At 53.4% G+C, this 23,514-nt stretch overlaps 2 protein-coding genes across 3 annotated transcripts in view; one reads left to right on the forward strand and one right to left on the reverse strand.

Annotated features, from left to right (window-relative positions):
• The first annotated feature begins 1,401 nt into the window (after positions 1–1,401).
• FAM151A (family with sequence similarity 151 member A) lies at positions 1,402–15,233 on the forward strand. Of its 2 annotated transcripts, XM_061186548.1 has the most exons (9): positions 1,402–1,558; positions 2,531–2,718; positions 4,204–4,350; positions 9,348–9,500; positions 10,491–10,650; positions 12,095–12,319; positions 13,072–13,211; positions 13,971–14,114; positions 14,477–15,233. In XM_061186548.1, exons 2-9 carry the CDS (start codon positions 2,595–2,597, stop codon positions 15,148–15,150), a joined length of 1,767 nt encoding a protein of 588 aa, XP_061042531.1. In that variant the 5' UTR covers positions 1,402–1,558; positions 2,531–2,594; the 3' UTR covers positions 15,151–15,233. The 2 variants fall into 2 exon arrangements, with proteins under 2 accessions (XP_061042531.1, XP_061042530.1); XM_061186547.1 differs by lacking the exon at positions 1,402–1,558 and having other exon boundaries at positions 2,447–2,718.
• The window catches only part of ACOT11 (acyl-CoA thioesterase 11), a 51,067-nt gene continuing 42,661 nt past the window's right edge, over positions 15,109–23,514 (reverse strand). The window contains 8 exon segments of the mRNA XM_061186546.1: positions 15,109–15,462; positions 16,350–16,476; positions 17,100–17,231; positions 19,191–19,324; positions 20,358–20,441; positions 20,775–20,837; positions 21,665–21,724; positions 23,177–23,321. Of these exon segments, the coding sequence (XP_061042529.1) occupies positions 15,307–15,462; positions 16,350–16,476; positions 17,100–17,231; positions 19,191–19,324; positions 20,358–20,441; positions 20,775–20,837; positions 21,665–21,724; positions 23,177–23,321 (901 nt within the window). The 3' untranslated portion in view covers positions 15,109–15,306.

Here is a 23,514-nt window from a genome sequence, read left to right on the forward strand (position 1 = left end):
GTCTGTATGTGTCCCTAGGTCTGAAGTGGGTCTCTTCAGCATATAGACAGCATATAGATGGGTCTTGTTTTTATATCTATTCAGCGAGCCTGGCTCTTTTGGTTGAAGCATTTAATCCATTCACATTTAAGGTAATTTTCAATATGTATGTTCCTATTACCATTTTCTTAATTGTTAGGAGTTTGTTTTTGTAGGTCCTTTTCTTCTCTTGCGTTTCCCACTTAGAGAAGTTCCTTTAGCATTTGTTGTAGAGCAGGTTTGGTGGTGCTGAATTCCCTTGTCTGTAAAGCTTTTGATTTCTCCATCGAATCTGAATGAGATCCTTGCCAGGTAGAGTAATCTTGGTTGTAGGTTCTTCCCTTTCATCACTTTAAGTATATCATGCCACTCCCTTCTGGCTTGTAGAGTTTCTGCTGAGAAATCAGCTGTTAACCTTATGGGAGTTCCCTTGTATGTTATTTGTCATTTTTCCCTTGTTGCTTTCAATAATTTTTCTTTGGCTTTAATTTTTACCAATTTGATTACTATGTGTCTCAGCGTGTTTCTCCTTGGGTTTATCCTGCCTGGGACTCTCTGTGCTTCCTGGACTTCGGTGGCTATTTCCTTTCCCATGTTAGGGAAGTTTTCAACTATAATCTCTTCAAATATTTTCTCGGTCCTTTCTCTCTCTCTTCTTTTTCTGGGACCCCTATAATGCGAATGTTGGTGCATTTAATGTTGTCCCAGAGGTCTCTTAGGCCGTCTTCATTTCTTTTCATTCTTTTTTCTTTATCCTGTTCCGCGGCAGTGAATTCCACCATTCTGTCTTCCAGGTCAGTTATCCGTTCTTCTGCCTCAGTTATTTTGCTCTTGATTCCTTCTAGTGTATTTTTCATTTCAGTTGTTGTATTGTTCATCTCTGTTTGTTTGTTCTTTAATTCTTCTAGGTGTTTGTTTGTTCTTTAATTCTTCTAGGTCTTTGTTAAACATTTCTCGCATCCTCTCAATCTTTGCCTCCATTCTTTTTCCGAGGTCCTGGATCATCTTCACTATCATTATTCTGAACTCTTTTTCTGGAAGTTTGCCTATCTCCACTTCATTTAGTTGTTTTTCTGGGGCTTTATCTTGTTCCTTCATCTGGTACAAAGTCCTCTGCCTTTTCATTTTGTCTATCTTTCTGTGAATGTGGTTTTCCTTCCACAGGCTGCAGAATTGTAGTTCTTCTTGCTTCTGCTATCTGCCCTCTGGTGGATGAGGCTACCTAAGAGGCTTGTGCAAGTTTCCTGATGGGAGGGGCTGGTGGTGGGTAGAGCTGGGTGTTGCTCCTGTGGGCAGAGCTCAGTAAAACTTTAATCCCCTTGTCTGCTGGTGGGTGGGGCTGGGTTCCCTCCCTGTTGGTTGTTTGGCCTGAGGCAACCCAACACTGGAGCCTACCCGGCTCTTTGGTGGGACTAATGGTGGACTCCAGGAGGGCTCACGCCAAGGAGTACTTCCCAGAACTTCTGTTGCCAGTGTCCTTGTCCCCACTGTGAGCCACAGCCACAACCCGCCTCAGCAGGAGACCCTCCAACACTAGCAGGTAGGTCTGGTTCAATCTCCTATGGGGTCACTGCTCCTTCCCCTGTGTCCCGATGTGCACACTACTTCGTGTGTGACCTCCAAGAGTGGAGTCTCTGTTTCCCCCAGTCCTGTCGATTTGCAATCAAATCCCGCTAGCCTTCAAAGTCTGATTCTCTAGGAATTCCTCCTCCCGTTGCCAGACCCCCAGGTTGGGAAGCCTGACGTGGGGCTCAGAACCTTCACTCCAGTGGGTGGACTTCTGTGGTATAAGTGTTCTCCAGTTTGTGAGTCAACCACCCAGCAGTTATGGGATTTGATTTTATTGTGATTGCTCCCATCCTACCATCCCACTGTGGCTTCTCCTTTGTCTTTGGATGTGGGGTATCTTTTTTGGTGAGTTCCAGTGTCTTCCTATTGATGATTGTTCAGTTGTGATTCCGGTGCTCTCGCAAGAGGGAGTGAGTGCCCGTCCTACTCTGCCATCTTCCCCCCTGCCCTCCAGGCCTATCACTTTCAATCTCAGGTAGATAATCTATCTGGGATAGAAGCAACATTCATATTCCTCCAGCAGATCTAATCTGTCCTTGTCACCCACCCTTGCCTGACCTTTATGACTCCCTGGGGCAGGGCAGAAAGAGGGAAGTACCATCTAGGTGTTTCCTTTTATGCAGGGGAAGAATACCTCCAGGTCTTCAGGAAAGCAAAGTCAAGCTGGATCTAGATCCCTGGTCCCCCAACTCCCAGGCAGGGGCAGACAGGCAGCAGGTGGGGCTCAGTCTAACATCCTCTGCTGCCTCCTAATGTGCTCAAAGGTCATTTTGGAGGTGGCAGGATTTTCTGCTTGACCTGTTAAGATCCTGGGAGAGAGAGAGGAGGAGGAGGAGGGCGGGAAGGTAGGAGGGACTACGGGAGCTGTCTTCTGGGACATATTCCTAGCCCGCCGGGGGAGAATTAGGTGCTGCTAAGGCTCCTGCATCCCATCCAATCCCAGCTCTGAGAGCCTCAGGAGACTCTGCACCGCGAGGAGTGTGGGGCATTTCCCAGAGAGGGTCATCATGGCCTACAAGAAGGGGTGCTCGAAGTGCTCAAAGTGGGCCCTTGTCAGCAGTGCCAGTGTGGCTCTGGTGTTCATCATCGGGATGATCCTGTGTTTCTCGCTGCAGCAGGGCATCCTGCCAGGTAGGAGCTTCCCGGTCATGCCATCTGGTCGGCTTCCCCCATCCCTCACTCCTTGCCCCCAGAAGGTTCTGTCCCCATTGACAGCCCTGATGGTCTCCTCTCCCCTCCCTACCAAGACTCTCCTCCATCCACAGCTCTACCTGCCCCTCCCATCACCAACCCCACCAAGACTTGATCCCCAACAGACAGTCCCATTAACTTTCCCTTCCTTTTTTACCAGGCTTCAGTTACCTGAGGACCAATGAACCTTGGTCTTCAGCCCAGACCTCCTTCTGTGCCCCCAGATGAACATTCCTTCTTGGAGGGTCACGCGGGCATCTCAAATTCAGCTGACTGAGCTGAACTTTCCCTTTCCCCTCTGCGCCCTCTCCTGGTGAAGGGTCCTCCATCCACATGGGGACCTGGGAGCAGCCTCTCTTCCTCCTGCCTCTTGCCTGTATCTTCAGTCCCGTGCCTCGAGGCTCTTCCTTCCCATCCTCTACCCTCCATCCCTGCCCACCATGACCTCTCAAGCCTCTGTCTCCTGCTGGACCCCTGCAGCAGCCCTCCCCTTCCCACACAGTCTCTGCTGCCAGCCTGCTCACACCAGCCCATGTTCGGTCTGCCACCAAGGAGCTCTTTGTTTTTTTATTTTTATTTTTATTTATTTATTTATTTTTGTCTGTGTTGGGTCTTCATTGCTACGTGCGGGCTGTCTCTAGTTGTGGCGAACAGGGGTTACTCTTCATTGCAGTGTATGGGCTTTTCGTTGCAGTGTAGGGGCTTCTCATTGCAGTGGCTTCTCTTGTTGCGGAGCATGGGCTCTAGGCACACAGGCTTCAGTAGTTGCAGCACGTAGGCTCAGCAGTTGCAGCACGTGGCTCAGCAGTTGCGGCACGCAGTCTTTGTTGCTCTGTGGCATGTGGGATCTTCCCGGACCAGGGCTCGAACCCGTGTCCCCTGCATTGGCAGGCAGATTCTTAACCACTGTGTAAGGAGAACTTTCTAAACATAAACCTAGTTTGCTGTCTCCAGCACACACCCAACTCCTTTGCTGGCTCCCAAAGCCATTTACAACTGGACCACAGCCCTCTTCCAATCTTGCCCTATTCCATTTCTCTGCATTCTGTACCAGGCCAATGGCCATTCCTTTAGGCAACCATATACTTCCTATGGTCAAACCTTTGCTTATACTGTTCTCTCTGTCTGAAATAACCTAGTCCCCTATTTTGGTAAAATTTATACACCCATCCTTCTAGGTCTCCCTTAAATGTTCCCTTATCAGTGAACTTCCCAACATCCGCAGGCTGGTTCAGAGCATCATTGTGCCCAGGACCCCACGTATTTCTCTCTCTCCCAGTACTGATGAATCTGGGGTCCACCGTCTCTGCTAGATGGTGTGCTAGACACTCCCCGGGGCCCAAGGAGGGTTAGTAGGATGTACGGATGAGAGTCTTGGTGTGGGGCAAGAACTAATGCTAACAGTTCCCTTTGCCTTGATTCCAGGCTGTGAGCAGGATGCGGTCTGCCGCTCCGACGCGGACATGCTGGACTACCTGCTGAGCCTGGGTCAGATCAGCCAACACGACGGCCTGCTGGTCACCTGGTACCATGCTGCCAACAGCCAGAAGAAGATGAGGGCCGCCCTCAGCAGTAAGTCCAGTTGCCAGGACTGGGGCAGGCCGGGGCAGAGGTGGAGGCAATGGAGGGAGAGCGGAGGTGGGGCTAAGACAGCATTACCTATGAGGTGGCATTAGGATGGGTATCGCCGTGTTCTTGCCATCCTCCACTTGAGAAAGTGGGGGCTCAGAGGTTAAGTGACTAGCTCAGGTTGTGCAGAGATGTCTGGTTCCAAGGTCACATCCTGCCCTTCCTCCCAGGCCTTGTCAGGAGACAGCTTCCCTGCTAAGGAGGCCTTTGTCCTCAAAGTCTAAAGAACCAGAAAATGTTCGAGTGCCAGCGCTACCAAAAACGAGCTGTGGAAGCCTGAGCAAACTGTGTAACTCCTGAGCCTCTGATTCAGAATGATTACGGCAGCCAGTCGGCAACCACTCCCTGTGGGGACACACACTCACATTCCACGTGGGTCTCCTGGGACTAAGAGCAGCCTGTTTTGTGGGTGCCATTCGACAGAAGAAAAATGGAGGCTCAGAAAAGTTAGGTGACTTACCTAACTTCACATTAAGGTCACACTGTTTGAAAGTGGCTAAGTCAGCATTGGAGCACCCAGTGGTCAGCTCCCATGCTCTAAGCCACTGCATTATGCCTGGCTCAGTTCAAAAGGGAAGATCACTCTTCCAGGACTATGAGGAAGCTCATTCGATCATGTTCACGTATGTGCTTGTAAACTCTAAAGCAGTGACTATTCAAGATAAAAGGAAGGGTCCCCAAATTTGAGCATGCTTCAGAAAACACATTGCTAGCCCCACCCCTGGAGTTTCAGATTCAGTGGTTCTGGGGTGGGGCCTGAGAATTTGCATTTCTAATAAGTTCCCAGGTGACATTGATGTTGCTGGCCCCAGGATCACACTTTGAGAACCACTGCTCAACCAAAATCCCTCAATTTTAGGAAGGTGAGATCCAGAGGGTCTTGTCCAAGGTCACACAGTAGGTCTGAAGCAGAGCAAGACCTAGGCGCCAGGCCTCTGGCTCTTACTCCTGCAGAGTCACCAGCAGAGAGCCTGGGAATGAGCATCTGGGAAAGGTTTGCTGAATGAATGAATGAGTCCTTAGGGAGACTTCCTGGAGGAGGCAGGCTTGGCGGTCAGCATAGGAGAGGCCATCACAGGCTGGGTGGAGCCAGTTTGCTGCTGCTTCAGGATCGGGAGGCTGATGGCCAGACTTGGGTGATAAGAGGCCAGAGAACTCCCTGGCAAGAGGGAGGGCTCTTATCTGGCAGATAAGGCCTGAGGGAAAGCAAAGAGGATCTGCCAGCCCCAGGCTCATCCCAGGTCAGCCCTGGGGCAGCAGGTAAGGGATCAGGCCCCACCAAGTTGGGACCTTGGCCAAGAAGAAAGCTAAGGGCCCCAACCAGGCAGTGCCCAACAGCATGGAGCATGCAGAGGCACCCCTTAGCATAGCTGCAGGGGTGCGGAGGACCCCAGGCCCAGTTTTCTCCCTGAGGGTCCTGCTAGGTCCCTGGGGTAGGTCTCTGGGAGGAGGGTGGCTCCACAACTGAGGTGGGGACCCTCGGGGGGAGCCAATGGTAGGCGAGGGTTAGGTCGGTGAAGTCACCTTGAACGTGACTGGACACCCATGTGGAGGGGAGGGGCCACAGCAAAGGCCTAGGAGGCAGACAGACTGGGTTCAAATTCTACCTTTTATCATTTACCAGAGGAGTGATTTGGGACAGGTGACTTCACCCATCTGCAGCTCAGTTTTTCCCTCTGCAAAATGTGGGCTGGTAGGGTGACCATATCATTTATCATCCAAACCAGGGCACTTTTGATAGTGAAAGAGGTCATTATTAATAATTATGCTGAAACAACAGGAATACACCAGACTATCCCAGGCAAATGGGGACATGTGCTCACCCTAGTTAAGTGAGCTACTCCGCATAAATGATAATTAATACTTAGTGAATGCCTAACAAAGGATATTTTATTATTTACTTCTAGTAAACGAGGGGACAGGAAGCACAGAGAGGTCCAGTAACCTGCCCAAGGTCACACAGCTTGCAAGTGTTAGGGCTGGGACTGGAAGCTAGCAGCCTTGGGTTCAGGATCTGCACACTCAGCCACAGCGCTCTCCTGCCAGACGTGATGCATAGAGCTCCTGGCGTGTGGGGGAGGGGAAGGAGGGTCTGGTAACTTCCTGTGGGCTCCTTCTGGAGAGCATCACTCTTTCCCACCTGACTGCGCCCCTGAGGACCAGGACTCCTACTGTGGCTGCAGAAACCTGATCCTTTCCTCATCTCCTGTTCCTTCACACCCCCACCCAAGCAAGTTGGCCCCCCAGATTCAGCATCTGGAAGGCACACAACAGGTGTAAATGACAAGGGAGGAGACTTCGGGAGGAAGCTGGATCCAGGTGGCGATCGCAAGGAGGCAGGTTAGGTCCATCAGTCTTTAGTCCACTTCACTGAGTGTTTGCTGGGCCCCTACTCTGCACCCAGCTCAGGAGGAGGTTTAGAAATGAGTGAGACGTGGCCCTGTGTTCAAGGGGCTCACAGTGTCTCAAGGAAGGCAGCTGGTAAAAGTCAAGCAAGGCAGCAGCATCGGAGGTTCACCGGGACTCAGAGACCTGGGTTCCAGCCCTGGCTCCCTCCTAGAGTGCCCCCACCCTCCCCAGACCGGAACTGGCTCCCGTTAGATAGGGAAGGAGACCCTTCAGTATCCATTCTCTTGAACTACCCTCTTACCTGCCCGGCTGCCCCCCTCGGGCCTGGCTTCTCTGGGCCTTGATGGGCCCCAAACCCTTTGGACCCCTCTCTTTGCATTCCCAGGTAACCGAAAGTTAAGAAAAGAAAGTGCTTTGTGTTCAAGCCATAAAAATAAAGGCTACCTTCATATAGCCCTTCACAGTTTACAACGTGCCTTTACGTCCATGTCCTGTAGTCATGGCCCGGGGAGGCTCATCCCCATCTTGCCAGTGAGGACTCCAGGGAGTCCAGAGCTCTGGGCAGGAGGTATAATATGAGGATGAAATGGGACAATGCAAAGTGCCTGGCTCAGTGCTGGGGACAGCCTGGCACTCAGCTTCCTCCCCCTCCTGGACATCCAGACACCTAGATTTTAAAGAAATCTGCAAAAATTCTCTGCGACTTTGGGCAAGCTCTATCACCTTTCTGAACCTGCGCTGGTTGATCTTAACTTTTCTATCACCCATTCACTCAGTCTTTTCTCATCCAACAAACATTTTTGAAGCTCCTTTTTTAGGCCTAGTATTGTCTTGGCACTGGAAATCCAAGTGATGGGCAACACAGACCCGGACCCTGCTCCCTGGCACTTACACTCAGGAAAGCTGGTGTTAAATGAGTAATTACATGGGGGCTGAGCACTCAAAGGAGAAGCTGGCAACCTAACTTAGACTGGATGTGTGGTTTAGGGATGGCCTCCTTGATATTTTAAGCCAACACCCACAGATGAGCTGGAGGTGGCCTAGTAAAGCTGCGGAGGGAAGTGTTGCCAAGACAACAGCCATGTGTAAGAGCCCAGAGAAAGGAAGACAAGATATTTGAGCATCGATACTCAAAGTGTGGGCCACGGACCAGCAGCATGGGCATCACGGGGGAGATTGTTAGACATCTTGGGCCCCACCCCAGACCTACTGAGCAGAACTTGCATTTTAAATGTTCCTGGGTGATTTGTGTGCACATTAATGTTGGAGAAACAGGAGTGGCTGGAAGCTAGAGATTGAGGGAGAGAGGGACTCGAGATGAGATGGGAAAGTTTGCCAGGCCTGGTCATGCAGGACCTCACAGACTATGGTAAGGCATTTAGCTTGGACTCTTAGGACAACGGGCAGGGACGTTTTGATTTTTTAACAGAAGTGACACGATCAGGTACGTGTTTGGAATACTCACTCTAGTGGCCGTGTGCAGAATGGACTTGGAGGGGAGCAGAGCTCGAGTCACGAGGCTGCGAGTGTCAAACACAAGAGGCCCTCTGATACCAACTGTCTGTGATGGGGCAGGAGCTGAGAGCGACCCCGCCTGCCCTCCACTCCATTCCTTAGACAGAGACCCTGCCTGCCCTCCACTCCATTCCTTAGACAGAGACCCTGGCCGGCTCTTCTGGCCTGCTTCTCACTGAAAGGCCTCAGCTCCCTCCTGGACTGAACTCTCGGAGCAGGCGTCACACAGCCACCTGACGGAGTGAACTGTGTGCATTTAAAAGATAAAAACAACGATGCTCAGTGCTGTTAAGTGTGCCGGAGATGGGCCAGCTTACGTATTCCTGGCAGGAGCATGAGTCAGAAGAATTTTTCTAGACAGTAATTTGTTAGTATGGGCCTTAAAAACACCCTGCATGGCCCTGACTCAAATTCCTTGTCAGGATAAAAAATAATCAGAAAATCAGAATAAAACATGCATCATTATTTGTTAGTAGCAAAAATTTAGAAACTACTAGGATGTCTCAGGAATGGGAGAGTGGCTAACTAAAGCAGGGTGAGTGCCCTCAATCAGGGTTTTTGCAGCTTTTTTTTTTTTTAATGAAACAGAGAAAAGATTGTAAAAAATGTGTCACTATTGAAAGAAAAAGATTAAAATTATAAATGCAGAGTATTCCCAACTGTGTAAAAACTATACATAGATAAAAGTGGAAGAAAATACATCAAAAAGTGAACTATGATGGAAATGCTTTCCTCAAGTCAGGATAAAAAAATAATCAGAAAATCAGAATAAAATATGCATCATTATTTTTTAGTAGCAAAAATTTAGAAATGTGGGCGAATATTTCTCTTTCTGCTTTTCTGTATTTTCCAAATGTTCTATAATAAATGTGTAATACTTTGATGATGAGAAAAATTGCTTTAAAAAAGGAGATGATCTGGGAATTCCCTGGTGGTGCAGTGGTTAGGACACGGCGCTCTCACTGCCGGGGCCCAGGTTCAATCCCTGGTCAGGGAACTAGGATTCCACAGGTTGTGCAGCAAAAAAAAAAAAAAAAAAAGGAACCAATCAAGATGGAGTTTGTCCTCTTGCACAGGTGATGCTGTGGCCCTGGAGGCAGATGTCACGATAGAAGGGCTCGGCACAGTCAACGAGACAGGGGTCCCCATCATGGCGCACCCCCCAGCCATCTACAGTGACAACACCCTACAGCAGTGGCTGGAGGCCGTGCTGGCCTCTTCCCAGAAGGGTAAGGACCTCTCTCAGCCCCTCCCCAGCTGCCCAGCCCTCTGGTCCTCAGGCCGCATGTGCAGGGGTCCTTCCACTAGGAAGCTAGGCCAGTGCTCGTCAGGAGTTGCTCGTTGCCTTGGCTTTCCAGCCCACCGCTCTAGAGGCCTGGGCTCGGGGAAGATCAGTGAGATGAGGGATGAAAAAGTGCAGGGTAAGCTGCAAAGGGCCAAACATGTCTGGGCCCTGAATCCGTGGAACTGGATACAACATGCTCAAAAGCCACATTCCACCTTCCCCTCCCACGTCTCTTTGCCAGTGATAGTCAGAATCCAGGCATCACCCTAATGTCTCTCCCTCATCCCCCACATCCGCTCAGCTGCTGCACCTGCCAATTCTAAACCCTGAACCCTACCCCCTGATCCAGCCCCAGTCACATCATCTTTCTCCTGGACCTCCTTCCTCACTGGCTTCCTGCTTCCAAACTCAGCCCCTAGCTGAGTGAGCTTTCCAAAATGCCAATTGTCATGTCACTCCCCTGCTTTAACCCTCCATGGCTCCCCACTGTCCTCAGGACAAAGTGCGATCTCCTTGGCCTGTCTTTCAACATCCTTCTCTAACTTCTCAGCCTCACCTCCTGCGGTTCAGGCTCAGGTGGCTTAGGACCCTCTGAGCCTGCCTGTCCAAGAATCACAGTCCCTTCTCATCCGATGCTTGACAACCCCTGAACCAGCCCCAAGTCCCAAGCGCTTACGCATCATCTGCTTCCTCCCCTTGGTGATGGGGGACGGGAGCTCATTCCTACAGAGGCCAGTCCTTTCTCTCCAGGTTAGCTCTGCCTGTTTGAAAGCCCTTCTTCACACCCAGCGAGAATCTGGTCCCTGTCTTCCCTCCCTGCCCCCAACACACATACCATACCTGCTCTCTCTGTCCCAGGAAGTCATGTCTTCTGTTCCCTTCTTCCTTGAGCATGAGGGACCAGTTCCCCAAGCCCTTGGCCCTCTCCCCACAGGCATCAAACTAGACTTCAAGAGCATCAAGGCCGTGGGCCCCTCCCTGGACCTCCTGCGGCGGCTGACCGAGGAGGGGAGAGTTCGGAGGCCTGTGTGGATCAATGCCGACATCCTGAGGGGCCCCAACATGGCCATCCCGATAGAAGTCAACGCTACACAGTGAGTGTTCGCCTCTCTGCCCCAGCTGTGTCCAATCCTCTTCCGTCAACATCTGGCACAGTAGGTGCTCAGGGGACCTTTGCTGAGTTTGCTTCCAGCCACACCATGTAGTCTGACCTCTAAGCCTTCACACGTGCTATTCCCTCTGCCTCGAATGCCTTGCCCCCATTTCCTGATGAACCTTTGCCCAGTCATTACCTGTCCCAGAAACTTCCCTGACATCCAAGGCCGCTGAGGGCCTTCACTCACACTTTCTCCTAACAGTCCTGATTTCGTTGGACTATCACTGTCGGATTACAGGTTTGTCACCCTTACTACAGTGTTTATTCCTGGAGGGCAAACAGGGCCTAGTCCAGTGACAAGGGCAACACTTGGCCTGCTAGAAAAGTCTAAAGCACTGACTCCTTCCCTAGCCCCCCATGAAATCCCAGCACTGCCACCAACCACCCTCACGTAACACCAGCTGCATGGTGTGCTCCAGTTTACAAAGGGCCACTTAAAAGGGGAGCATATATCTGAGTTGATCTTCACATAGCAATGCCAGGTTAGGAGCATTTTTTTCTCACCATTTTGCAGATGAGAAAGCTGACAATAATTGAGGCACAATCTGTTGAATGTTTATTATGCGTCACAGGCACTTTTCAAGTACTCTAGTTGTAGAATGCCACTTAACTCTTACTTGAGAATGAGGTAGGTAATATTATTTTCATTTAATTAATACAGGAAATATCTCACTGAAGTTAAATGACCTGCCTAAATCTAGTAATTGGCAGAGGAAAGATTCAAAACCAGGCCTTTCTGACTCTAACCTCCATGCTCTTTACCGTCCATCCATCCATCCATCCATCTTTCCAGCCAGTCAGCCAACAATCCATCCATCCAATATTTATCATGATTCTCAAACTGAGGTGCATTTGGAAAGCAGCAGTTTGAAAATGTAGTCAGTGGCCCAAGATAAATAATGGTTCACCTTCTTGGAGTGAAGAAAATTACTCAATAATTTGGGGAGAGGGAGGGTAACATTATTTGCCTATTAAAATTTGCATCAAGGCAAAATTTGAATGAAATTTTTCAATAAAATATGAAAGTTCAGAGACTCTCACAGCTGGGAGAACCCACATCCCACACCTGGGACTTTAGATTGCATCCCCCCGTCCATGTGGGTATGTTTACGAAGGCCTGTCCTGCCTGAAAGGATGCCATCTTTGAGAATCAAAGGGGCTGGGTGAGCTGCCCAAGGTCACAGAATCAGGACCCAAACCCAGACCTCCCCGACACCAAAGTCCATGCCCTACTGTGGGACTCTGAGCAAGCCATTTCTGTTCTTTAGGACTGTGCCCTTATATCATAGATGCAATAGATCCTGCCTCTTCATAGCACTGTGATGGGAACCCGGGAGATGAGGAAGGGGCTCTAAAAGACCAGCATCTCTGATTCTCTGCAGGTTCCTGGCCTTGGTCCAAGAGAAGTATTCTAAGGCAACCCTGTCTCCAGGCTGGACCACCCTCTACCTGCCCCTGTTCCCAAAGGGGACGTATACCCGAGCCATGGTAGAGAAGATGCAGGGGCTGGTGGAAGGACTGCCACAGAAGGTCACCTTCCCTGTGCGGGCTGTCATGGTGCGGGCTGCCTGGCCCCACTTCAGCTGGCTGCTGGGCCAATCTGAGAGGTGAGGACTCCCAGGCCCCTGCCACAGCTCCCACTCCCTCCAAACCCACTCCCAGGCACTGATGCCCCCGGAAGATCCCAGAGGCTCATGGCTAGAAGGGTCTTATTGATCATCTGGTCCAACCTCTGCTGGTGCTCACATGCTCTACAATGTCCCTGCTTTCTGCTTGTATGCCTCTGGTAATGGGGAGCTCACTGTCATCTGAGGCAGCCCGTCCATTGGCAGACAACTCTCTGTCCGTTGGAAAGTGTCTACGCTGAGACACAATTTGCCTCCCACAGCTTCCTCCCACGGAAGCCAGCTGTTCCCTGGGGCTGCACAGATTGCACCTACAGCCTCTGCCCCAGGATAGCTCTGTAGGGATTGAGGAAGCCCCATCCCCACCCCTGTACTCTGTCCCCAGCTGCCCAGCACCACCTTCCTCAGCCTCTCCCCACTGGAGGCCGCCCCCTTCCCCTCTTCATACCTGACCTCTAACCCCACCCCCTGTGCCCGTCTCTTCTGTCCTTGTCTCCTTCCTAAGAAAGGACCCAGAAATAGACACTCCAAGTGAGGAGGTAGGGCAGTCCACCTCCCCTCCTTCTCAGCCTCTGCTCTCAGTCATTGTTGCCGAGGCCTCTGTGGCTTCTCCTGCCCCCAGGAAGCAGGGTAGCGTTCCTCCCCTGCCCAGCTCGGGCCCAGCTCTGAGCACAGGAGTGGGGCTGAGGGCTGCTGGGCCCAGGCAGGCACTGAGCTGGCTCTCTGGACCCCAGGTACAGTCTGACGCTGTGGCAGGCCACCTCGGACCCCGTGTCAGTGGACGATCTCCTCTACGTCCGGGACAACACCGCCACCCACCAAGTCTACTATGACCTCTTCGAGCCTCTCCTGTCGCAGTTCAAGCAGCTCGCCAGTAGGGAGGGGTCTGGGCAGCGTGGGAAAGGGCGGTGGGGCCGGATTCTGCACAGGGCAGCACTTGGTAGACACGGCAGCAGAGTTAGATGGGATGGGGCACTGGAAGGGGAAAATCCTAGGAAGAATAGGAGGAAGGAATCGTTTTAAGCATCAGTTGTATGCCAGACCCCAGTACGGTATGCTAAGCTTTATAGATCTGTGAAGCAGGGATTCCATTTTACAGATAGGGAAACTGAGATTCAGAACAGTTAGGTAATTTATACAAAGTCATTCAGCTTGAACGTGGCACAGCTCCTACTGGAACCAGCAAATTCCAAACCCCATATGCTTCCCCTTGCAATACAGTTCCTCTAAGGTTTACTCTAGCATTTCAGAGAATGGCCCCTCCACTGTACCTGCTAATCAGTGATGTAGACACTACCTTGTCCAAACACCTCACTCCCCTGACTCCAAACCTAGGAGAGCCTGCAGTTAGGCCATCTCAAAGGGGACCCATCAGACCCAACATTCCTGCCTTGGGAGCCATCTTGGTGAGGGGGAGGAATACCAGTTTGGGGCCAGACGGACCTGGCTTCATCAGGTTCCAATCCCAGCAACCCTGCCTACTGGCTGTAGAACCTTGGGCAAATCACCTGTAATCTATAAAACAGGGAATTACAGGTCCCAGGAAGCTTGCTGTGAGGCTTAGAGAGGATGCGCGGTGCACAGAAGGGCTCTGTGACCAGCGGCCTCTTCATCTTGGCAATTTGCCCCACAGTGAACGCCTCACGGAAGCAAAGCTACTACACGGGAGGCAGCCTGATCCCCCTTCTCCAACTCCCTGGGGATGAGGGTCTGAGCGTGGAGTGGCTGGTTCCTGACATCCAGGGCAACAGGAGCACAGCAACAGTGCGACTCCCAGGTAAGGTCCACCTGCAGCCCCCGTGCTCCTAGCTCAACCATGGGAGTTTCCTACACTTGGGGAAGCTGCCTCAGATCTCCGTTACCATAGCCACACAGCTGCAAGGTAGGGAGTACAGTGCCGTCAAAAGTGCGGGGCTCCTGGCCTTCAGCACCTGTGAACCCTCAGTCACATCACGCTGCAAGAGAGGCGGGCATGGGCCCCAGGGCTGAGCCACAGGCAAGGGCCCAGAGCTGAGCTAGCAACTCATTGTGTCATTCTGACGAGCCCCAGGCACATTCATAAAGCAGCCCTTCCACCTGGAACCCAGATCTGATTGACAGATCCTATTACTCCGCTGCTGCCTCCGTTGCCTCTTCCAGACAGAGATGGCATGATCCTGCTGAAAGTTGGCCTCCAGGAGCCTGCAGCTGGGGACCCCGTGCCCATCGTACGTGCCCCAGATGGCCGTGCCCTGACACTGGAGTTCTGCCTGCTGCAGCTGGCCACGCGCCCCGGACGCTGGGGCATCCATGTGCACATAGCAGAGCCCACAGCCCTCCGGCCATCCCTGGCCACACTGGCCACCCTCTCCACCCTTGGCCACCTGCCTAGGCCTGTGTGGGTCGGGGCCACAGTCTCCCACGGGAGTTTTGTGGTCCCTGGCTACGTGACTGGCAGGGAGTTGCTTACAGCTGTGGCCGAGGTTTTCCCCCATGTGACGGTGGCACCAGGCTGGCCCGAGGAAGTGCTGAGCAGTGGCTACAGGGAACAGCTGCTCACAGATATGCTGGAGCTGTGCCAGGGCCTCTGGCAACCCGTGTCCTTCCAGCTGCAGGCTGGGCCGCTGGTCCAGAGCACGGCTGGGGTCGTGGCCAGGCTGTTGGCAGCCTCCCCCCGGGCCACTGTCACAGTGGAACACAGCCCTGGCTGGGGCAGCTATGCATCTGTGCGGGCAGTGCTGCTAGCAGCCAGGGCCGTGGAGAGGACCCGAGTCTACTACAGGCTACCCCAGAGTTACTACCAAGACTTGCTGGCGGATGTTGGCAGAAAGTGACCACCCAGGGGTGCTGGGCTGGTGGACCCCTGGGTCCAGGCTTCCCATGGGGGTGGCAGGAAGGAATAAATGCCTCTGCCTTCCTCAGTGCACTGCGTGTGTGTCCTCAGGGCAGGATGGAGTGGGAGTTGGGCGTGAGGTGGCCACTGAAGATGCCTAGAGGGTCTGGAGGCTGGGGGCCAGATCGTTCCGGTTGTCCAAGAGGAACTGCTCACAAGCCTTGAAGGTGGTGTAGAACTCAGAGGAGAGGCCAGTCACGTTGGTGGTCACGTACTTGAGAAAGCCTGGGGTGGCCTGGTTATAGTAGGACACCTGCAGGATGGGAAGCCACACTCAGGGAGGCTGGGCAGTGGGAGGGGTGGGAGCTGAGTGAACATGAGGCGGGCGGGAGGCAGCCTTGTCACCTGCTAGGAAGGCAGCAAATACCAGCCAGCACCTGGGGCCTTAGAAGACTGCGTGACTGGCGGGTGTGACCTCCTCCAGCTGGTCTCCCCTGACCCCGCACCCCCACCCCGCGTGCTGACAACCCTGGCTTCCCTCTGTCACCACACACTACTGTCATCACGTGTCTCCCCTGTCAGCCAGGAGGCCCTGGAGGACCGGGGCTGGGTCTCCAGAGCCCAGCACGGAATCCCTTTTAAATGAAGGTGCTCTAGGGCCATACGCAAGTTAGAATAAGCCCAAGGATTGCCCTGAGGAGCTCGTCAGTTTAGATGTATTAAGTTAGCTAGCACTGTCCAAGTCCCTACCTGGGGGACTCAGAGCCACTGTGAGCTGAGGAAGGGGCAATGGATATCCCCAGCCCAGCCACCCTCAGCCTTCTCCCCTATGCTTTAGTTAACACTGACTGCCCTGCTGAGTTTTATGGGCCCTGAGAGCCATATAAAGCCTTCCTAGACAATAAGTAAATGAGGAGATAGAATTCTAGATCAGAGCCCAGGGCTTCTGCCCTCTGTGTCCAGTGCTTTTTCCAAAAGACCCTGCAGTGGCCTCGGACTTAGCACAGATTAGGTCTTAATGAAGGCTCATTTTCAGCGCCTGACACTCTTAGGCTCCCCTGAGCTGGAAGAGAGAGACTGCTGACGGGCAGGGGAGCCTGAGTCTGGAACTGTCTGAGCTGGACAGTGCTGAGCTCGGGACACAAGTGTGGCTTTGGGGTGACTCTGGGTGGGAGGGGGAAAGGAGACACCCAGCCTCACCTTGGTCAACTGGTCCCCCTCGTGCCGGAAGCAGAAGCCTGAACAGATGGTCTCCCCGCGCCTGTACTCCGAGGTCTCGAGGTGCGTGGGCAGCGTAACTGACCTCATCGCAATGACATAGGGGTCCCTGGAATGGAGGAAGGGTGTGGAGGGGACACAGGAGAGGGTGAGGGCCTGGTTCCAGAGCCCTCCTCTGGCACTGATCCAGAGTCTGAGGCACACAGAGCCTGGCTCTGGGCCAAGCTGGAAAGAGGAGATGCCTGTGGGTTAGCAGCTCTGAACTCCCCAGGAGCCAGCGTGACTGCACTGTGGACTTTCTGGAAAAGCCCCTCCACTGCAGACACTCAGGAAGCAGTGTTGCGCTTTGGGGTTTTTGTGCTTCATCTTTTTGCCTGTCTCTAGCAGAAGTGATGCCGTCTCTCCGGCATCCCCACCATGGCACAGCTGACAGCCTCACCACCCTTCAGCCAACACGGGGCCTTCAGAGGCCGGAGGCCAAGGAGTTGGCCATGTGAGAACTGGCCCGTCTGTGGCCTGGGGCAAGGTGCCCTCACTACCCCAGGGACAGAGACCACCCCGCTTTAGAGCATGAGTGATTAGAGGGGCCGTGCATCCCCATGTCCTCCATCCTACCCACAGTAAGACCACTGTGGCCAGTAGGAAGCAGAGGGCTGACTCTAGGCTGATGTCCCCTCCCTGGGGAGGAAGATGAGCCCTGCCCACCTCCCACCCCAGAAGGCAGGCACGTACCTGTTGTCACAAGGCTTCCGCCGAGAGGCCAGGATCACAAAATCCTGGGGCTTGGAGTCACCGCCGAGGGCGGGGCTGACGATGTGGTAGATGGCATCATCCTCGTCCACCTGCTGCACTAGCTCCACGCTCCTGTACAAAACCCACGGGCATCACACCAGCTCCTCGTGTGAGAGCAGGTCTGACCCAGGCCCTCCCGTGCTTCAGCTGCCCTGAGCAGATGCTTGGGGGATATTTCACCCCCAACACTGCTCAGCAGGGACCACAGGAGGGCAGAAAAGGCGGGCAAGATAAACACACACACAGGCACACAGACACATACACAAGCAAATGAACACACACACCCGTGGGCACACATGTGCACAGATACATAGATAGATACCCACCGATGCACACACAAAACTATGGGTGTCTGTCTATGTCTGTGCAGATGCACATACCCTACACAGATGTGTGATGATTTAGTAGTTGTACTGAGTATTTAGTGAGTGCCCACTGTGTGCCAGACACTGTTCTAAGAGTGTTATGGGTCCTCTCTCACTTAACCCCATGTCAGCCCATGCAGTTGGTACTCTTAGTATCCCCATTTTATAGATGAGGGGGCTGAGACTCAGAGAAATAACTCACCTCCGGCCACAGAGCTAATAAGGAAGCAGGTGTGGAACGTGCTTGGGCTGTTGGGTGCCAGAGCTGTGCCCCTCAGGCCCGGGCACACTGCACGCATGTGCCCAGGTAGACACACGTAGGCTTACACCAACACGCGCGCACACACAAGGACATCCACGCAGAGACACGCACAGCCATGTCCAGACCTGCCATCTTTTCCCTGCTCTCCCGCCCACCCTGGAAGCTGCCTCAGGAACAAGGCAGCTGTGGGCAGGGTGGAGGAAAGCTGCTAGGGCCTCCCTTCCCCTCAGGACATGCCCCCCCAATCCCATCAAGCATCAAGACCTGATTGGGCCTTCAAGGCCCACACCAGCCCGCTTCCTCCAAGAAGCCTTCCTACCACATGCCCAACCCCTTCTCCCCAACATCCACCACCAAATCACCTCTCAGGCTTCCAGGATGGCATGGCCAGCAGGCCTGGGGCCAACCTAGACCAGGGCTTTTTAAAGCAACGCAGCCCTTTTTGCAAAGAAACCTCATGCAGAAAGCCTGTGTGTGAACAGCTACAAGCAGGCCTGCTTTGGTGAAGAGAGATGGGGGAAGGTAGGGGAAGGCCAATTTGTCAAACATCAACTCACCAAATGACCTGCTTACTGAATTTCCAGATACACAGATCCTCCTTATGGATACACTCAGGAATATAGGCTCCTCTTAATAAGCCATTGGAGAAATGATCAAAGAACCCCCAAAGGAGGGTGTTGGCATAACAGAAAATGACTTGAAAGGGATTTGAAAAAATACCAGTTTCAACTTTAACATTCCCATATTAAACACTGAAATTCTGGCTATTTTCCTAAGCAAAAACTTACATGGAGAATCAATAAATCTGGGGAACAAATGCATTTATAGGAATAACATTTATATTCAGTAACTCACTACATTAAAAAATAACATTCATATACATTCATGTACATACCCATACGAAGAACTGGCAAACTTGGTAAATTCAGCAAATTGGCCGTTCTCTGAGTTACCCTGAGTCTGGGAGGGGTTCCCACCCACCCCCTCCACTTCCAACTACCACCCCAAGCAGTCCCTGAGCCCCCTCTGGGAAGGCAGACCTCCACAGAACACGCTTTGAAAATCACTGATCTATCCCTGGGTGCAAATCTACAACCCACACCTCAAGTACCCATTTTAAGAGGAGGGAAACTGAGGCCCAGAAAAGACATGACTTGTCCATGGTCACACAGTTAGTTAGGCCAGGAACAAGACTTAAACCCAGGCCCCCGACTCCAGTTCCAGGCTCACTCTCTTCCCTGAGGGCTCGGACTACCCTTGACTCTGACGCTCACCTAACACATAACCAAGTGCCCCACCCCCATCCTCCCTGCTAAAGGCCGGCAGGGGCTGAGCACAGTGGGGGGACGGCTCGGGAGGAGACACCGGAGGGCCCACCTCCCCGCCCCACCCTGCTGCCCTCACCGGTAGTGCTTGTCCCATTCGGGCCTCCGACGGAGGTCTGAGAGCAGCAGGAAGGCCTGGGCGGCGTCCACGTGCACCAGCATCTCCATGTGGAAGGAGAGGAACTTGTCCTCCTCTAGAGTGTACAGGCGGACCTGCATGGGCCAGAGGGCAGCCTCGTTCCCGCGCCTCCTCCTCCGCCTATGCTGGGGACCCGGTCTGGAAGCTCAGGGCTGCCACTGATTGCTGTGTAACTGTGAGCAAGCGACTCAACCTCTCTGAGCCTCGGTCGCATTCCCATGAAAATGGGAGATTCAGCACAAGTGGATGGGAAGGTGTCTGAAGGAGCAGTGACTGCATGCATAAGCACAGGATGGAATGGTACTCACTACGAAATGGAACAAACTCAAACAAGTACTCAACACGAGTGAAGGCCTTGTGCCAAGAGAAAGAAGTCAGATTGAAAGGTTATATACTGTATGACTCCCCGTATTGGACATTCTCAAAATAGACAAAACTAAAGGGACAGAAAACTGATCCGTGGTCTCCTGGGGTTGGGGGTGGGAAGAGGCTTGACCACAATGGGGAATGAGAGAAACGGGGGGGATTATGGGAATGTTCTGTATCTTGATTATGGTAGTGATTCTGTAACTTTATGTGTTTTCCAAACTAGTAGAATTGTACCTAAAAAGGGGAAATTTTACTACATGTAAATTATACCCCAATTTTTTAAATGTGGAAAAAAATTTTTAAAAGAAGATAAAGAAGCAGGGGCCGACACAACAACAGAATGAATCCTCAGAGCCAGGTGCCCATCCAGCCCCCTAAAGTCACAGGCAAAAGTGGCAGAGCTCAAGTCCTCCCTCAGCCCGCGTTTGCCCCAGGCCCCCATCCCAGCAGCGCCTCTCTGTAGAAGGAGCAGAGAGAGGGAGGACGCAGTGGGGGAGGATGAAATGGGAGGCAAGAAGGTGGGTGGGCAGGAGAGGATACGGAGTGGGGGACCCCCCACTCCAGGCCCTGGGGGGGCAGGTTTGCTTCTATAACTGGGCTGCTTTCATGACCTCATCCAGCTCCTTTTAGGGAATCTCCCTTTGACTGGAGTGCTTTGAGAGGGTTTTTGTGTCTCGCAGTCAGCCGCCTCTGGTGGCTCCGAGGAGGAAGGACAGCTGGGAGGGTGGGGTCAGCTACCTGGCTGATCTCTGAGGACAGCACCCAGTCGTCCCTGGCCACGAGCATCTTCAGGGAGGAGACGTTGTTGTAGCTCAGGTACACCTGGACAGAGCACACAGAGAAGCCTCAACTTCCGCCTTCCTCGGGGGCTCCGTGCCGGGCTGCGCTGGGGCGGGGAGAGGAAACTGGACGTGAAGGAAGGAGCCCTTGGCTTTGGGAAAGGAGGCCCGGGCTTGGCAGACTCCTCCTCCTCTTGGGGCCCCAGCTCCCTCCTGCCAAGCAAGGGGACACAGGAAAGCCCTTGGCTACCTGTGCCAGTCTTGAGGCAGCAGTATCCTGTCCCCTCCGGGCCTACCTCCAAACCCGCTCACAAGAGGGGAGGATCGGGGATCCCGGCAGGCCTAAGAACGGTCCGCTCAGAGGAGAAGGCCTTACCTGGTTGCTAGGGTCCCAGGGGACAGAGAGGGGCATCTCCGCCTGCTTACAGGACACGATGTACTTCCTGGGAGAGAGGGAAGACAACAACCTTGGTCCCTTGGGAGCCCACAGACTTCGCTGCTGGCTTACTGTGTGCCAGACCCTGTGCTCAGCCCAGCGGCATGGGAGAGACTCCTGTCTGGCCAGGGAGACTGGATGGGCACACAGAAAACAGCAGCTGAGGACATATACACTCAGAGGCGGGGACGGGCTGGGGGAAAGGTGCAGACCCCCAACACCCTTGCTGAGCGACTTCACTCTGGCTAAAGCGACCTCACTCTTATGCCTCAGTGTCCTCAGCTGTAAAATGGGATCAGTGGTCACACCTGCCTCCTCATGGGGTCATCACAGGGAGAACAGTGCTTGGCATATGGTAAACCCTCCATTTATGCACATTTTTCTTATTAACATCGGATGGTGAATCCTGGTGCGTTGACAGCCCTTTCAAGTTTGTAAAGTGCTTTCACAGCAGAGTCATTCACACCTGGATTTGCTTCTTAAGCAATCGCATCTCCTCTCAGAGCCTTTCTTTCTTCATCTGCCAAACGGGCATCAGAGTCAATGGGAGGAACACAGGAAGTAAAATTGGCCACACCTGGCCAGGTTCAAATTCTCATTCTGCCCATCATTCCTATCTGAGTGCCCGTGGCCACCTAATCCCCCTGTCCTCAGCGTCCTCGCCTGTACAAGGGGCCAGTAAGACCACTGTGTCATGAGGCCAAGACCAGAGGCTGCCTGGATGTAAAGGCCCAGCCCAGGGGCAGCACCGAAGAAACACAAGTTCCCAGGGCCAGGCAGCAGACAGGGAAGCCCTAGAGCCGTGTCCACTCCCACCGCCCGGCCCCCACTTTCCTGTCCAGGCGGATCTTCTTCCTGGCACTGGCCTCTCGGTACCGCCGTTCGCCATCCTGGGGAGAGGAGCAGAGACAGACTGTGGTGCAGGAGGGACAAACAGCTTGCCCCCACCCCCATTACTGCCTGCCCCCTTCCCCAAAGGGCCCAAGGAGACCCTCCCTGCAGCCCTAAAGTGAAGTTCAGATCTCACTGGGGCAGCCTGCATAGGACAGTGCCCGGTCACTGAGCTCCAGCCCCAGCTTCCCCTGAGGCTCCCTGAGTGACTTTGGGTACACCATCTGCCCTCACTGTACCTGCTTCCTCCTCTGTAAAAGGGGATCCCCAAAGGGCACTTACAACGCTAAGAACCCACATTTATTGAGCACTTGCTATGGGCAGGCATGCTTCTGAAGTGTCTTCCATGCAAAGCTGCATCTAAGCATTATGACAACCCTCTGAGGTTGGTACTAGTACTATCCCCAATTATTTCATTTCATTTCATTTTATTATTTTAATTGCCTGCACCGTGCGGCTTACAGGATCTCAGTTCCCCCACCAGGGACTGAACCCGGGCCACGGCAGTGAAAGCCCAGAATCCTAACCACTAGGCCACCAGGGAACTCCCAGTACTATCCCCATTTTACAGAGGAGGAAACTGAGGCACGGAAAGGCTAAGTGGCTCAGCCAAGGTCACAGGGCTAAGGAGTGGGGCCAGGAACAGAACCCAGACGGCCTGACCCAGAGCCCACCCTCTGAACCACTACTTCTAATGTCTCCCCACTCGTGAACATTAAGTGGCAAAGGCCTGAAAGGGCCTCGTGGACTGTCCGCTGTCCCACCGCCTGCCAAGCTCCCTGCTCCTCCAGCCACTACCCATCTTGACTGCCCAACGCCCAGCTCTGGAGCGGGGGTCTTCACAGCCCATGCTCAGTCTTGTGAGGTGGGCGGGCAGGGTGGGTGACCTTCCTGGAGAGAAGGGGCAACCTCTCCAAGGTCACTCCCTGGCTCCCCAGAAGCAAGCCCGAGCCTGGCCCAAAGGAGGCACAAAGGAACATTGTTTAGAGCCAGCCTTGAACCCAGGTCCCTGACTCTCATTCCTACGCTTTTGGCTCCCCTGTCACCGTGGTCAGAGCAGTCGCCACTTACTCAGCCCGCAGCAAGGTATCTCCCCAACAGCCCTGCGAGGCAGAAACTGCAGATACACCCTCTTTACAGATGGGGAGTGAAAGCTCGCAGAGGGCACCCGCTAGAACGTGGCCAAGGTGGGGTTCCAACCCACCTCTGACCCCAAAGCCAGTGCTCTTACAGCTTTGCAGGCTCATGAATGCCTCTTAATGCCCGGCACGTCGTCTGAGTTCTTCCAGGAAGCACAGGGTGCCTTCCTTGCACAAGGAGCATCCCCGGGGGCAGGTTAGACCAGGGCACTCGGGGCTGGCTATGCCCCAGCAGAAGGACAGAGCTGGGTCCACTCCCCAGTCCTATCACCCTGGGCAGAGAGGGAGGGGGGATGGCAGTGGGGCACTCACTCCAGGCTGGGGCCGAATCCAGGGTAGCATCTGAGGCTGGTTATCTGCATCCAGGACCACAAAGGTCATGAAGGCGCTGTTGATGTGCCGCCGCTGGGTCTCGGCCTCCTGGCGGTAGGCCTCCACACACACGCCCACCTCCATGCTGAGGGGGATGGAGGGCTGGTCTCAGCTGGACAGACCTTCCCGAGGCCACCCCCTCCCCAACACACACGCACATATGCACAGATGCACACACGCACAGATGCACACACGTACTCCTGCAGTTCCTCCCACAGCCCAGATCAGAGTCCGATGGGCAGGAAACCCAGAACTGTTCCCTTTCAACAATGTTTACA

This window comes from Eubalaena glacialis, chromosome 3 (genome assembly GCF_028564815.1).
Source record: "Eubalaena glacialis isolate mEubGla1 chromosome 3, mEubGla1.1.hap2.+ XY, whole genome shotgun sequence".
Taxonomy (NCBI): Eukaryota; Metazoa; Chordata; class Mammalia; order Artiodactyla; family Balaenidae; genus Eubalaena; species Eubalaena glacialis.

Bases quoted from the DNA above. Each gene is read 5' to 3' on its own strand.
- FAM151A (XM_061186548.1), top strand. From the start codon at position 2,595: ATGGCCTACAAGAAGGGGTGCTCGAAGTGCTCAAAGTGGGCCCTTGTC. The intron at 12,320-13,071 runs GTGAGGACTCCC...TCTGGACCCCAG, and splicing joins CTGCTGGGCCAATCTGAGAG to GTACAGTCTGACGCTGTGGC. The intron at 14,115-14,476 runs GTAAGGTCCACC...TGCCTCTTCCAG, and splicing joins AGCAACAGTGCGACTCCCAG to ACAGAGATGGCATGATCCTG.